Raw genomic sequence first — 16,532 nt, forward strand, 5'->3', positions numbered from 1 at the left:
TGTTGGACTGGAAGTATCCCAAGGGAGTATCTGCTGAAAATCAGTATCAGAAGACCTTGGCAACATCTGGGAAGAGCATTGCACAAGACACTTGAGTAATGTGGACCCTTTGAAAGATGGAGAGGAACAAAGTTGTCACCTCAAGAGAGTTGGCTTTCTTCAGGAAGGCTTGTTGCAAGGGGGAGAGTATGAGTGTATCCCGGAGTCACCTAGCCAGGATCTTATGGAGGATGCCAAGGATGGTAGATGTAATCAAGATGGGTTGGTAATCACCTGGATCGATGGATTCTCTGTCTCCAGCAAAAAATAAGAGCAGGCCACAGGTTGGAGTAGGTCATTAGCAAAAGCTGGTGCCAGGTCAGGATGTCTTAAGCAGGAATTCAGAGTAGGTCAGGCACACTAGAACTCATGTCCCACAAAGCCCCAGTGACTTCTCACCAGTGATGACATCCAGGAGAGACCACTGCACTGCAGATGGGTGTGTAGGCTACACAGTTGATTCTGCTGGGAGTGTTGAAGACTGACAACCAGTAGGTCCATCTCTGGGGGAACAGGAGAGAGACCACGATGCACGTTCCTCCGGTGCCCAGATAACATGGTAGAAGCAGCATCTTTTCTCCAGAGCTTTATACATGCTTTGCTCTGTATATGGATTTGTTGCTTCAAAGTTGGCTGGCGGTCTTGGGCCATACACTGGATGGCTTCCATCTATAGGGAAAACATAGAAGAGCTGCTCAGCCATGCAATCTAAGTTCACCAAACTGAAGAGCACTGGCAATCAGGATCAAGGTATCAGTTGCCATTTTCAGTTAGTGAAGATGTTGCACGGCAAAGTCTAAGAGTTTAAGAGAGACAGCACTTGAACCCCAGAGAAGGCACTAACCAGTGCCAAGGGCTCTCTTGTACAGTAGTTGATAGATGTCGGGGGAAGGGGGGTTTGTATTGCTTTCTATTTGTTATACTGGGTTTTTATCTTTCTTCGATAAAGAACCGAGGTGGCATAGTGGTTAGAGTGCAGTACTGCAGGCTACTTCAGCTGACTGCTAGCTGCAGTTTGGCAGTTCAAATCTCACTGGGTCAAGGTTGACTCAGCCTTCCATCCTTCCGAGGTGGGTAAAATGAGGACCCATATTAGAGGAGGGCTGTAAAAGCACTATGAAGTGGTATATAAATCTAAGTGCTATTGCTATTGCTATTAGCCATCCGGAGTCACTGAAAGTGAGCAGAGCAGCCATATAAATTTAATTTCATTCATTCATTTATTCGTTCATTCATTCATCCATCCATCCATCCACCCACAAACAAACAAACAAACAAACAAACAAACAAACAAACAAACAAACAAATCCAGCTATCTCTGCTATTGCCACTTAAAAGTCGGAATATCCCAGAATTAGAAAACATTTTTTTCTGTGTTTTTCTTTGTCCGCACAGCAACCTCCTCCATGCTTCGACACCCTCCTCTTGCTCCTCCTCGTGGGTTGAGCCTCCCAGCGTCTTGCCACTCCCCACCGGCACGCCTCCACCACTACCGCCGCCGCCGCCTCCACTGCTGCTACAGGCCTCCGGATTGCGCTCACCATGGCGGGCCGGGACGCAGCGACCGCTTGCAGCGCCGACTCCTTCCAGCTGCGGCATCTGCACTTATCTCTGCGCGTCGATTTCGAACCGGCGGGTGCCGGGCATTTGCGAGGCTCGGTGAGGCTGGAGTTGACGTGCCTGCGGGATGGCGTGAGCGAGATCGTCTTGGACTCGCATCCCAGCGTGGAGGTGGAAAGCGCGGGTCTGGCACCGCCGAAGAGCCGCCGAGGGGAAGAAAAAGGCCAAGAGCCGGGAGCGCTGCGTCCCGTCTCTTTCCAGAACCGCCCGTTCGCTAGTTACGGCTCAGCTTTGCATGTCTCCCTGCCCGAACCTCTGACCTGCGGTGACGCGGTGGTGCTGGAGATCGCCTATCGGGCCGGAGGGGGTCCCGGGGTGAGTGGCTGGGGCGGACGGCGCGACTGGACAGTGGGTTGGCTTTCAGGAGCTTTCCGCCCGGTTCCTTCGCTTCTCGGGTGAGCCAGGCTCAATCTTGCCCTTTGACTCTTAATTACTCGCCCGTAGAGCTGCTGCATCATGGCTCCGTAATGGAAAAAAGGCACTCTGCACATGCTCAGGAGTGCCGTCTTAAATTCCCAGTGAATAAGTGTTTTCAACTGACTAGGAAAACGGGAAGCTGCCGTAATTCTTAAGCTTAAATGGCCATCCTGTCTTGCTCTTATGAATTAATACGTGGCAATGCTTAGCTGACTTCAACTGGCCTTGAGTAAGTAAGCATGCTCAGACATGATTAGTGCAGGGCTGAGACACCACTAAGAAACCCCAGAATTGTAGATTAGAAGAGAGTCCAGAGTCCTCTTCGAAGGAGACAAAGTGAACAACTCTTGTCCTGCTGCCAAGAAAATAATAGGGGGATGTCATCAGCTCAGTTTAAGGGAGACCATCACCTTTCCTGTAGTGTTGTCATCATGGTATTAACCCTGAGTGCCTTTCATCTTCTTAATATTTGCTTCTCATTATCCTGATCCTTCATGTGATTTCAGTTGTTTGCCAAAGAAGGGAGAGAGGCAGCACAAATCTTTTTTTATCTCTGTGTGGATTATCATTATCAGCATGTTGTAAGGCCATCCCTTCCCTTGATCTGTTGCAGACCTCTCACCTGGAGGCTGTTCTAACTGTTATTCCCTTTCCTCTCTTGGACACACTGGCTGGGAAAGATAGGAGATGTAGTCCAACCCATGGAGAGGAAGAGTGAACTAGACCTGCAGCAAAAACTGAGGCAGCCTTCCCTTGTGTACTCTTATTTAACCTCTACCATTTTTGCTGGGAGCGAAATTAAGCTTGGCACTTCTTATCCTATTTAGGGAAAACTCCAAAGCCAAGATGAAAATGGCCCAGATTAGTGCAATTCCTCTAAATAAAATGGGACTACAATACAGATGGGTGCAAAATTATGATATGTTGGCTAACTTATAACAATAGAATAACAGAGTTGGAAGGGACCTTGGAGGTCTGGAAACCCTACACCACCACTATACCACTTAATCTGTACTGACTGTGTTCCTTTAAAAATAAAGACACTTTCCCCAATCTGATGTCCTCCAGTTATGATTAGACCAGCGCATCCCCAAACCTGAGTAAATTACCTAAAACTGGGTAAAAGTGGTTTTTCTTTGGGTAATGACAGGCAACTACCCATTCACAAAAGGGACATTTAAATTTATTTAAAGTGTTTTACTTATATTGGATAAAAAGGACTTTCTGATAAGCAGTGTTGGGTAATGAAGGAAAAAGTTTGGAGATCACTGATTTAGATTACAGTTTCTGGAATTACCAGTCGGGAAGCCTTTGGAAATTTCTGTAAAGCAAAATCCCAGCACATAGCTGCTGTGGGAGATTGAAACCTGGCCATTATGATATATTTATATGATGATAAAAGCATTTATGGCATAATCCCCAAATACCATTAATCAGGGATAATGGGTAGTATGATCTAATGACTGCTAGGGACTTGGGATTGGAAGAGATTTGCGTTAAGGACGGTTTGCAGGAAAAAGATGCAATAGAAAGGCTTCCTTGTAAAGGTTGATACTGTATGTTCCCTAAACAGAATATTTTATTTCCCTAAAATTGATTGCTTCATGATGGTGTATGTGTGAACAAATTGGCATCCATATCTCTACACATGATGCAATTCATGTGGAATTGACTCCCATTAAAGAGATTTGTGCTATCTAACTTTACACAATGCATAATTAAACTTTGGAATTTGCTGCCTTGAGATGTGCTATTAGTTTGGCTGACTTTGAAAAAGGATGAACAAATTCATTGAAGTCATTGGGATCAGTGGCTGTTAGCCTTGATGTTAGTATGACTGCGCCCAAAGGCTGTCTACTGGAAAACTGTTGGGCTTCCTTGTGTAGCTGGTTGGCCATTGTGAGAACAGACTGCTAGACTATAGGTTAGTGGTGGTTAATCTTTTCCGGACTGAGTGCCCAAAGTGCGGCCGGACCCCCAAAATGCAATGCGCACATGGGCCCTGCGCATGTGCCCACCCCCACACATGCACACCTGGCCCCCCGCACCCCCCCACCCCTCACACATGCACGGGAGAGACCCAATGACCAGCTGGCCAGTGGGAGGCCTGCGCACAAGCGCAGCGGAGCTGAACTGGGGCGACAGCTCGTGCGCCCACAGAGAGGGCACTGCGGGCCACCTGTGGCACGCGTGCCATAGGTTCGCCATCACAGCTATAGGTTGTCCTTAAGTAATGACCATTCATTCATTGACCATTCAAAGTTACAGTGGTGCTGAACAAAGGGACTTGCAACTGGTCCTTGAAGTTCCAGCCGTTGCTGAACAAAATTCAAGCCCTTGGCAATCAAGTTGCACTTACTGATCAGTTTGCTTGCAGCATCCCATAGTCATGTAATTACTATTTGCAACCTTACCTGTGAGCTTCCCACAAATAAAATCAATGGGGAAGCCAGCAGGAAAGATCCCAAGTCACTCGGATAAGTTTCCCCTATCCCTGGCTGTCCCAAGGGTGCTTTTTTTCAAAAGGCAACAGGACTCCCTTGGGTTTGTCTTTGAAAACGTTTCTCATCCAAGAAGCTTCTTCAGCTCTTAGCATCTTTGAGACAACCATGACCTGGATGATTAAGAATCTCTATAGATCCCTGGTCTTTCTTTCCTCACACGCACCATGTTCTCCTTCTCCCTCCTTCACTCACATCTGCCCCAAGCCCTCTTTCCCCAGTGTCCCTGTGCTCACATACATGCACACATCCTGAGTGCTGTTTCCCAGGTCTTACTGATCTTGCATCACACCACATTCCACACACCCACATCTTCTAACTCATGCAGGGCCTGTGCCAGGCCTCCTAGGGTCTCCCACATGCCCTGATGGCATCTCACACTCTTTATCTGGGATTCCTGCTTAATGACTCTGTGTGCACTTACTATGAAACAACCAAAACTGCTTGGATTGCTGTCGCTAAGGATTGTGCTCATATCACATCATGCTTTATGACCACATCACTTATAACAGGCAATTCTGGTCCCAATTGCAGCCTTAACTCAAAAACTGTTTAAACATGGACCAGGGGTCTGATCTAGCGAGACACTGCTTCTGTTCTTATGTCTTCTCCCACCCCAATCACTGTATTTATACTTTATTTGGTAATTTGGCACGCAGATACCTTAATGTTACTAGAATTAAGAAAAAAACATAGATTTTTTTGGACAAAGCTCATATTGATAAATGTTTCATTTTAAAAAAAAATCAGTTACAGCTGCATTACATATTTACTCATCTGTAAGATAGGGGAAAAAAATCTTTTCCTTAACCTTTTTTAAACCTGACACCTCCAACATTTGCAATATTGATTTGCATTAATATGCTTTGTGAAAATAAATTGAGAACCATGTGAGCCCAGATGATTAATTCTGTTAGAAATAGTTCACAGCAACAGTTCTGGAAAGCTGAAGATTTGGATTGCATAGCTAAAAGATTTGGGTATTTAAAGAATCCTTATTTCCAAATCCAGAGCCTGAACAATTTTAATTTTCATTTACTTCTGTGTTTGAAAATATCTGTCCATCATCTATCTATCCATCCATCCATCCATCCACCCATCCATCTTCTATCAATCTATCAATCTGTATCATATTTATAAGCCACCCATCTCACAGATATTGGGCAGCATCCAATAAAGCCATTAAAACAATCAGAAAAATATTCTAAAATTAAAACAAATATTATTTTTAAAAACTTCAAAAGGGTAGGAAGAGTATTGATGTTACAATTTACTCATCTCATTAAATCCCCATTTCTGGGGGACCCCCAAGCCTGTTGGCAATCAGATTTTAAGGGACTTCTCAAAGGACATCAAGAAGAGGTCCAGTCTCACAAGGCAGGTGCCACAGCAGTAAAAGGCCCGTCTCTTGGGTCCTACCTTAATAGATGGACATGGAACATGTGTCTTCTGCTAGCCTGACAGGATGGACAGAAGTAATCAGCAAGGGGAAATCCCTCAAATAATTCTCAGCTCACACTGGCATCAGGTGGAGAGTGATATTAAAATGATCCTTGCTTTGGCAAAGAGGTGGCTGTGTCTAATGAAGACTTGTTAGTTCTTTGGGAAGGTTGGTAGGAATCAGAGTAGCATCAAGAGAGCCTAACAGTTTCATCCTGTGCCCACTTTTATTGATTTTCTGTTTGGATTCTCATCAACCTGCGCAGGAGATAAGGCTGGGTTTTTGTTTTTTTTTACACCTCTGGCTTTTGTGTGCTCAACCAGTCCCTCTTTCCAGAATTTTTCTCCAGTTTCTAAGAAAGCAGATGCTGCTCATGTTCAGAGATTCTCATTGTTTATGGAAATCTTGTTTTTTATTTCCTGACAGGTATGTTGGCTTATGCCGGAGCAGACCGCAGGGAAACAGAAGCCGTACATGTACACTCAAGGCCAAGCTGTTCTGAATAGATCTGTTTTCCCCTGCTTTGACACTCCTGCAGTTAAAAGTTCATATTCAGCTATTATAAAGGTAAGAAGCTCCCCAGCTGTATAAGAGAAGGACATGCTTAAACCCCACAGTTCAGTGTGTTTAAAACCTAGAATTCATTACGGGAGAGATTATTATATATATATTTTAAATGCTGTCTCTCACTTGTTTCCCTCAGGGCTTTCAAAGCATGAGGTCATGCATCATATTAATCTGTTTCACCTTGTTTGCTTTGAATATGCCCCAATAGCTGGGAGACATAAGGCAAAACCAAGCTAACGAGACTGGAGCAATGATTGTTTTTCAAAGCTATATTTTCTACTATGTATCTCCCGTGGTATAGACCAGGCCTGTCAAACTGGCGGCCCATGGGCATCACACGCAGGCCACACCCACCCTGGCTCTGCAAAGGTAAAAAACATTTCGATACGTCATGTGACATGATTGAGTTTGACAGCCGTGTCATAGACCATAAATAATATTAATTTTGCTTTCAAAACCTGGTGTGAACTCACTGCCGCAGTTATCACTTTTCTTTTGCATAACTGTTGCTTCTTGAACCTTCCATTGCAAGCTGCTTTCCAAAAAGAGGACTTCTGATTTTGAGAGGTTGGGGGGGGGTGACTGCTGGATGCTAGCTCCTGTGCTTTGTACCAAAGGTGGAATTCATTTACCTTACCTACCAGTTCGCAAATACTGCACATGTGCAGTAGTCGCGCATTACGTCTGGGCGGGTGGGCGGAGCCTCCCGCAGTCACCGCTACCTGTTCGCGCGATCTGGACAGAACCAGCTGAATCCCACCACTGCTTTGTACACATTGCTATGTATCCTGACATCTGCACAATGGCATTTTACTTGTGTGGACATCCTGAATAGCATTTGCATATTCTGTCCTTTTGTGGCAAAAAATCATCACTCTTTCCTTTCTAGAAGAAAATGAAAGAGGTTAATCCTTCTTCCCAAAGCAAGACTAGCCAGTTTTTTCCAAAGCAAAAATCCTTCTTCTCAAAGCTAGACTACCCAGTTTTTCTTTTTTTCCCCTTTTTCTAGGTCCCTGAGGGCTTCACTGCTGTGATGAGTGCAGTTACCAGGGAGAAACAGAAGGGGAACACTTTCCTCTTTGAGATGCCTCATCCTATCCCTTCTTATTTGGTGGCCCTGGTCGTTGGAGACATTGTCTCAGCAGAAGTGGGACCAAGGTAAAAGGCTGCTGCAAACATACCTGTCATCTTAATCCAAGAGGATAATCGACATCACTCTTTTCTCCAGTTGAATCCCAGGAAGGAAACTGCAATCCAGCTTTCCTGGAGACTGGTGGATAGTTGAGCAGATGCTGTTCTTGTGATCAGGTGGGAGTAGTGGAGCAGAGAGAGAAGCCCTTATACCCACCTACCCCCCACCCCCACTGGCCTTGTGTCTCAAAGTGGCTTCTTATTCCACTCCTCTCTAACAGATTTGGATAGCCCTTCAGATTCGATTCTGAATAGATGCTGCAAAGCTTTCAGAGGCACAAATGCAGCTCCTGAGTGCAGCTGTTTAAAGCATTTAAACATTCACACATTTTCCCCAGGACCATGTGGCAACAGCAATATAATCTTGCTCTTCAGCATTATTCAGTACAAGCCTTTTTAACTGGGAGGAGGAAGAGTGCATGTGCTCGCAAATTGAGATTTGCATCAGGCCATAAATATGATCAGCCGACACTTAAGAAGAATTAATAATTGTTTTCTGTTTCCAAACTAAAAGCCGTGTTGCACTTTGCTTATTTCTGCCTGACCCTGAAATTTTGGACACATTTTACATTTAGTTGTATTTTTTATATTGACTCTGTGTGGGAACTGATTAAAAATGGGACTGTTTCCTGCTAGAATGGCTCCATTGCTTCTTGTCTGATACAGAATATACTCCACTGGCATCCAAGGGTACACAACAGTGTGTTTTGTGCCTCCCTGTTTACAGGGTTAGGGATATTCTCATCTCTCTTAGGCTGATCTCCCTGCCATTTTTGCTTTTCCCCCCAGGAGTCACGTCTGGGCTGAGCCCTGCCTGATTGAGGCTGCTAAGAAAGAGTATGACGGTGTGATTGAAGAATTTCTTACCACTGGAGAGAAGATTTTTGGACCATACGTATGGGAAAGGTACCCTTTCATTACTAAACCTGTTTCAAAAAAAGAAAATATTCCCAGGAAAGCATCCATCTTCCCAAGGAGAAGCACAGACAGAGATATGTCTGTTTTTCACCAAAAAAGGAAGGGGACACAATTGGGGCTCTTTGCATCCTCAAGTTGGTGTTGGGGCAGCTCCTTAAAACAGTGCTTCCCACCCATTGGCACTTGAAGAGGTGTGAAGAATAGATGAATCTGGGAAAGAGCCATGCCTTGTATGTCCATCTCTTGAATCAAGCTTCTTGTTTCATCTGTCAGCTGCTTTTCAAGGGGGTAAAAAAGCTTTGCATCACTCAGAGATACTCACATAGCACTCAGTTGTAGCATAGTTCGCCGAAAAGTTAAGTTTTGTTTAATAAGTTTAGGTATGTCAATATCTTTTTTTGCCTTTGACTCTGAAAAGCTGCACAGTTCTACCTCAATATAAATCTCTAGTCCAAAATGCTCAGTGCAACAACATTGGGTAAATACCCAGAGAGAGTACTAGGAGAAGAATTTTAAAAAGGCAGCAGAGTCATTTCTCATTTAAGAGACTGGGACTGGTGCAACCATCAGAAGCTTAGCAAAGTGAAATGCCTGAGAAGCCTAGTATACATTTACTTCGAATTTGGATTCTGCTAACTGAAATCGGCAGGTCCAGGATAACCTCAACCTTGCAATGTTGTATATAAGAACATATCAGAATATTATTCTCCTAACTAATGCTTTTTTTTTTTTTTTTTGCTTTTGATAGATATGATGTCCTATTTATGCCTCCCTCATTCCCATTTGGGGGAATGGAAAACCCCTGTATCACCTTTGTGACCCCCTGCCTTTTGGCTGGCGATCGTTCCCTGGCAGATGTGATCATCCATGAGATCTCACATAGTTGGTTTGGAAATCTGGTCACCAATGCCCATTGGGGGGAATTCTGGCTGAACGAGGGTTTCACCATGTATGCCCAAAGGAGGATTTCTGGAGCACTCTATGGTGAGTGGTCGATAATCAATGTCCAGGGTGGTGGGTATAGTTTGACCTTCTCCATCCTGGCAACTTCCAAGTATGTTTGGCTGGCAGCTCCCAGAGTATCTAAATTCTGTTTTGCATTAAATAGGAGGAGTGTATCAAGCTGTATCTTAGTGATTCAACTGCCTAAAAGAACCAGTAGTGGGATTCAGCCAGTTCGCACCCCTTGGGGAGAACCGGTTGTTAACTTTCTGAGCAGTTTGGCAAACTGGTTGTTGGAAGAAATCATTAGGGCAGAGAACCAGTTGTTAAATTACTTGAATCCCACCACTGAAAAGAACGATGCTGTATACCTCTTAAATGCACCCAATGGACTTTTAGATATCTATCTTGAGAACTGGCAACCTGAATTATATTATGGTTCAATATATTCCCCTATTGAGAGAAGGGGGTTTAGGGCTTTTGTTTTTATTGCATTTTCAATAGAATGTGCCTTGCCTGGCAAAGTTGCACCAGTGCATTCTCGTGTCCCTGTGGCTGCTCTCCTAATGACCATACAGCTTGACAGTTGATTCCAGAGCACTAAAGTGGCAATTTTGGTTTAATTGGCTTGGCAGTTGCCAGAGGCTTCATAACCTAAGTTGTTCCTGTTGGTTTCCCCTAAAATCAGGTGCTGCTTATACTTCCTTGGAAGCTGCTACTGGGAGAGCTTTGCTTCGTCAGCACATGGACAATGTTGGGGAAGAGCATCCTCTCAACAAGCTCAGGGTGCAAATCGAACCAGGTCTGTATTGATCTAAAGCAGTGTTTAGATCTAGGCAACTTTGATATGTGTGGCAATCTAGGCAAACTAGGCAACTTTAATGTGTGTGGACTACAACACCCACAACTCCCAGAAGTCATAGCTTCCATAGTTAACTCTGGATTGTAGGCCTTTGTGATTTATCCTTTTAGCAGGTAGCCAACCCTTTGTCTCTTAACCATCTTTCTCAGGGGTGAAATGTAAAATCTGTTACTACAGGTTCTGTGGGCGTGGCTTGGTGGGGGTGGGGTAATGTAACGGTGGGCGTGGCCAACTTTTTTTTTTTTTTAAAACTTTTCCAAGCATTTTTTCTAATGCTTTGAAAAGCCTCTCTGCCGATCAGGAACTCAGCTGGGATGGTCAGAGAGGCTTTTTAAAAAATGCCTCTCTGCCGATCAGGGAATTCAGCTGGGATTCAGACTTTTCAAAGCATTTTTTTTACCACCTCTTCGGCCAAGTGGTTGCAGAAAAAAATGTTTTGAAAAGCCTCTAATGATCCTAGCTGAGCCACGCGATCATCAGAGGCTTTTTTTTTTACTTTTAAAAGCATTTTTTCATCGGAAGAGTTTGTAGAAAAAATGCTTTTAAAAGTAAAAAAAAAAAAGCCTCTGATGATCGTGTGGTTCAGCTGGGCATGGTGGGTGGGGGTGGGAGCAGGGATTTTTGTTACCGGTTCTCCGAACCACCCACCGAATCGGGCGATCCGGTCCGAACCGGGAGCATTTCACCCCTGATCTCTCTCTCAAGAGGATCAGTTATGGGAATATTAATTGAGAGATAATTCTTAAGTATTTGCCATGCTGAATTCTATATTTGATTATTTCACTAACAAGATGATTGGTTTTGCTATTTTCAGCTTGTATATTTGTTCCTTTCAGGTGTTGATCCTGAAGATACATATAATGAAACTCCTTATGAAAAGGGCTACTGTTTTGTCTCATACCTTGCCCATCTTGTGGGAGATCAACCTAAGTTTGATGCTTTTCTGCAGGTACTGTGTGTTAGCCTGAAATTTGTTTCTACTTTGCAGTGTGTCTCAGTGTGTATTTTCAAAGTAAGCTGCTTTGTATTGTGTTTAGAAAGATGTATACAGTTCAGATCTTTGTGTCTCACCATATATTCTGATTAGACTATTGTAGATCAGAACTGTAGAGAGGATGAAAAATTTGCTAGAGATACATGATTATAGTGCCAGGAACATGAAAGAAGTGTAAAAAATTATGCACGGTGGGGGGATTCTTTTAAAAAAAAATTTTTGGCTTGACAATGAGCGGCCTGATTATTCTCCCCTATTGAAGGAGGGTAAAAGACATTGTTCACTATGAGATTTGCAGTCACCTCAATGATTACCAATTTGATGGCTTTAAAAGGAAATTAGACAGATCCAAGTTCAATTTGCTTTTGGTGTCAGTTGCTGAGAAAAATGGGCAAGGAAGTGAGTGCTATAAGAATCATATACTGTGGTAGGAATTCCTTAAGCAGCTCTTTACAAACACACGCAGGCATATTTGTGAAAAGAATGTTGGATCCAGCATATCTGTCTACGTTCATTTCTGACTGAACCAACAGCTTTTGGAGCATAGTTTCAGTTTTTGAGCATGCCATTCAGTTAAATAAGCATTCCCAAGCAAATCAGAGTTCATTTTGCTGTTATAATACAGCTTGGATTGAAACAAAGCTAAGATGCTAGGGGAGCAAGCTAAATTTTTTAAGCTGCCTCTCCAGGAAAAGTCATTCTAGTCGGCTGCATAAATTACACATAGGAAGTCTTCAGTGTTACCTGGTTTTAAGAAATGGCAAGCCAATAAAGTAAGCAAGTGTGTCTTCCAGATGACGTGGAAAGGTGGCTTTTCAAGTTTTGAAGGGTTTGGGAAATTGAAACGGTGATGGAGTTTCTTTTAAAGCTGAGATATGTAGTTCTCAGACTAAAACCAAAGAGGTAGAAGTAAGCTGAACTTGAATTAGGCAGGGTAGTCTTATATGCAAAGAACGTTTGTGAGACATTGATAAAGAAGGGCTGAAAGCCCAGAGATGAACCAGAAGGTCTCGAAGTAATTCAGGCTAGTTTCTTTTTGTGGCAGGCGTATGTGAACCAGTTCAAATTTCAGAGCATCACAGCCGATGACGCCCTCAACTTCTACTTGAAATATTTCCCAGAATTGAAGAAGCGAGGGGTGGACACCATTCCAGGTCAGCAAAGACGTTATAGCTAAAAAAAAAAAATCATTCAGAATTGCCACAAGGCTTTGACTAGCAGAAATTTTTCAATTTTTCCTAATCCCAGGTAGCAATTCCTTCCAGAGTCCTCCAGACCATTTTGAACTCAATTAGCTTCATGTTTTCCTGCCTCCAGTTGCTAGAATAATTCAATTCTGATGAGTTATTCTACTCTTTTGCCCTCTGCTCCCAATCTGGTTGTATTTTTATTGGAGATTGTGTGCTAGTTCCCATAAGCTAAAAACAGCAAATGCATTCTTTAAAGGTTCTGCCTGACAACAGTTCAAGTCAAAATAAAGAAGTCAGTTGGACAATATCCTGCCTTGGTTCCTGGAAAAAGGCCTTCTGGCAATACTGCTGAACTCAGCAGCAGCTGTATAGTGAACATTCATAGAAAATGCTCTTATAATAAGTCAGACAGTTGCTCTCTGTCAGCAGCAATTCCAAGGAAGGGAGGGAGGAATAATTTGCAGACATGATGCATGAAGGATTATTCTCAGTTCTGCAAATTATGTGTATAGTTGCAGGTGCTCTGCTCCCACCATATATAGAAGGCTTGCAGTCCAGAACATTGTCATTGTGCCAAATGTTAAGTGTTTCTGATATCTGATAACAGGAACATTCTTAATCATACAAATATAGCTTTAGCCCTAAGAAGAGGTTAACAGATTGTTTTTAAAACTTTGGTCTTTCTTAATCACTTAGTTTCTCACAAATTATTTATTTGGTTTAAAACTTATGCAAAATTGGAAATTATGAGAATTGAAAACTTACACATTTGAGGAAGGCAGTTGAAGAGAACATCCTTAAGGAAATGTACACACTGCATACAAACAAAGTCCCGATGCCCATTTCTTTCTAAATTAAAATAGCCTGGGAGAACATGTTTAATTAGGGAGGAGAGGCTTTTAAGTGCCTATTAAATCTTCTCTTTTTCTGCTTCAAGTTTATCCCTGCATTAAAGCAATGCATAAGAAGGTGGTATCAACAAAATGGCACGTAGGGAATATATTCTACCAATCTACATTACTTATTATCTAAGGAAAAATACACAAAATGCTGTTATTTATAAAAACACTGGCCATTGGCAATCTGCTAAACAATTTTGCTTGTAATGCCACCTTGAATGTTTCTTAAATAGAATGCACAGATTACGAATCTGTGTAATGAAGCATGCATCTTGCCCAAAGACAAGACATCAGGAACCACATTTATTTAGGAATCTATCTTTAGTCTGTAGCAGACCACAGAAAATAGACTGGAATTTTAAAGCAACAAGGCATCAAGATGTTGTTAACAAGTCTAGACCAATATATGGCATGCCATGTATCCTTAAAAGAAGCCTAATCCTCAGGGGACAACTGATTCTTCTTCAGGATGTGGTAATTTCCGTGTGAATCAAAATAAATGAATGTAAATTCATGTGAATATTTGAGTACATGAACTCCAGCTGTTGATGTGTTGCTTTGTTTGAAATTGGACCCAGTGTGTCTATTCTGTCATGACAGAGTATCCCAGAAGAACAAAAAGCCTGATATTGTGAGTTGCTTACTGGGACATCATGAATGTCCATAGGGTTTTTTGTTTGTTTGTTTTCTGTTTGTTTTTTGTGCTACTAAAAAATACATATCTCTTGGGCACAGATGGAATAAGAACTGGGATAATGTACTGTTGTGGTTCTGAAGAACTTCAGAAATTAAACAGTGTTGCTGAAACCTTTAGTAGCAATTTCATTACTGATATAGATTCCAATATCAATATCTAATAAGCAGATTTCTCCCCCCCCCCACTTCCCCTTTCTTCCTGTGGCAGGTTTTGAATTTGACCGATGGCTGAATACACCTGGCTGGCCACCATACCTTCCTGACCTTTCACCTGGAGAGGAGTTGATGAAGCCAGCAGAGAAACTGGCAAAACTCTGGGCATCTCCTGACCACAATATGGAGGCAATTAGAGCACTAGATATCTCTGCATGGAAGACCTACCAGCTGGTTTATTTCCTAGATAATATCTTGAAGAAATCTCCTCTGCCAGATGGTAAGACACTTTCTGCCAAAATGAAGGATTCTATAAGGAAGCTTTATGGAAGCTCACATAATGGGGTGCTAGTGGGCGGTTCCAGGAACTAGACTGCCTGGGTATGATGGATTTTTAGGCACAGAAAGATCTTGGAATTTGTCTTTCCTTTGACAGTGATACAAAAATAAAAGAAATAGCATTCAAACGGGTAATCATGCTAGTTATTAGAAATACAAAAAATCTTATGGCACTTCAAAAATCAATAGAAGTACTTGAAAAAGCAGAAAGCATGTGTATATTGAGATGAAACAGGAATCCGGAGTGCTTAATATACAATAAGTAATCTGACATGTGCTATCAAATATGTATAAAAGGCAAGCACTGTGACTATTAAAAATAATTGAAAGAGCGCCATGGTCATTTCTTTCCTGAGGAAAAAAATTAACTTGATTGTCCTTTCATATTAAGGGCATGTTGAGAAGATGAGTGTCTTGTATCCTAAGATCTCTAAAGCAAAGAATGCTGAGCTGCGTCTTCGCTGGTCCCAAATTGTCCTCAGAAATAATCACGAAGCAGGCTTTGATCAAGTGAAAGACTTTCTTCACAGCCAGGTTGGTGCTTGATGTTGTTGTATTTCCTAGAAACACAAAGTTGCTGTAGTTTTGTCAGAATCTTTTTTTTTCTGTTTCTATCTAGCAACAGATAACTGTCTTGTTATTATTAGAGTCCCAGTCTTGTCTATTTCTTAGATACAAAATCCTTGTTATCACCATCCAGCTGTCTTTCAGTATACTGAACAGTGCTGTAACTGGAAAAGAAATGTGGCTCACCAGTATATCTTACAACAGGGTTTGGAGATAATTGTTACTTTCCTAAAAATTGCAGGATGCTATTAGCTTATCAATAAGTTACTCTGTTTTTATTCCAGGGAAAACAGAAGTACACCCTTCCCATCTACCGGGCCATGATGAGTGGCTCAGAAACAGCTCAAGCATTGGCTATGGAAGTATATTTGTCCACTGCTTCACAGCTCCATGTTAATGTTCAGAACTACGTTAAAAAGATCTTAGGTTTGAACACTGAAGAAAGCTAGGAAAAAAGACGCAAACACAAATCAGTTTGTATGAATGGCTGTGAGTGATCTGTGGGATTAAAGGGTAGAAGAAATAAAGGCTATTTTCAAAACTTTTGCTGGTATAGAGGACTGGTTTCAATCTGCTTTTGATTTAATGCTGGAAATTTCAGATTAAAGCTCCCCAAAGGTAATCTTTACTCGTGGGAAACCTGCTGGATAAAAGAACTTAGTTTTTTTCTTTGTAAACTTTGAAAATGTAAAAAATACAAATGTAAACATTACATTTCTAAGTAAATTAAAAGATAGTAGCAATGTGCTTATTTCAATTAAAAATAGCTATCATTTGATATTGGCTCTAATAAATTTTTATCTGTAATTTTTCACTTCTTTGAGTTGTGTGAGAATTCATTTATTTTGTAGCATTTGTACACTCCCTGATCATTCCTAGATTTTTTTTTCTTGTCTCTTGCTTCAAGTTTTAAGTTAACATACATTATTCCTTGCATCAGTTACACTGCTGTGCAGAGGAACATTTCTCACAAATATGAAGGAACTCTGAAGTTGGCAGGGTCACTTTGTTTTCTGGAGTCCTTACTTACTTATGCCCCTGGAAACAGCTAGTACTGGTCTCACTAATAAACTCTAAAACAGTCCTAGTTGGCTATAGTTTTAAAGATGTTTGACCGAGACGCTTTTATTTTGCTGAAAAAGACACAAGATAATAATCCAGCTGAATGCTAGAAAAAAAATAAACAGTAAACACAG

The 16,532-nt window shown here is 42.0% G+C and overlaps 1 protein-coding gene across 1 annotated transcript; it reads left to right on the top strand.

The window, feature by feature from the left end:
• Positions 1 to 1,580: 1,580 nt before the first annotated feature.
• On the top strand, positions 1,581 to 16,098 carry RNPEP (arginyl aminopeptidase). The gene is made up of 11 exons (XM_070939888.1): positions 1,581 to 1,974; positions 6,445 to 6,585; positions 7,595 to 7,743; positions 8,566 to 8,682; positions 9,443 to 9,678; positions 10,325 to 10,438; positions 11,335 to 11,447; positions 12,538 to 12,646; positions 14,486 to 14,710; positions 15,161 to 15,303; positions 15,621 to 16,098. Exons 1-11 carry the CDS (start codon positions 1,582 to 1,584, stop codon positions 15,783 to 15,785), a joined length of 1,905 nt encoding a protein of 634 aa, XP_070795989.1. The 5' UTR covers position 1,581; the 3' UTR covers positions 15,786 to 16,098.
• The last annotated feature ends 434 nt before the right edge of the window (positions 16,099 to 16,532 follow it).

The sequence above is a fragment of the Pituophis catenifer genome, unplaced genomic scaffold (assembly GCF_029215685.1).
Source record: "Pituophis catenifer annectens isolate HBS135680 unplaced genomic scaffold, rPitCat1.0.hap2 SCAF_3, whole genome shotgun sequence".
NCBI classification, from domain to species: domain Eukaryota; kingdom Metazoa; phylum Chordata; class Lepidosauria; order Squamata; family Colubridae; genus Pituophis; species Pituophis catenifer.

Excerpts from the sequence above, each read along its gene's own strand:
- RNPEP (XM_070939888.1), top strand. The coding sequence starts at position 1,582 with ATGGCGGGCCGGGACGCAGCGACCGCTTGCAGCGCCGACTCCTTCCAG. Across the intron at positions 8,683-9,442 it reads GGACCATACGTATGGGAAAG|ATATGATGTCCTATTTATGC; the intron begins GTACCCTTTCAT and ends TGCTTTTGATAG. Across the intron at positions 14,711-15,160 it reads GAAATCTCCTCTGCCAGATG|GGCATGTTGAGAAGATGAGT; the intron begins GTAAGACACTTT and ends TTTCATATTAAG.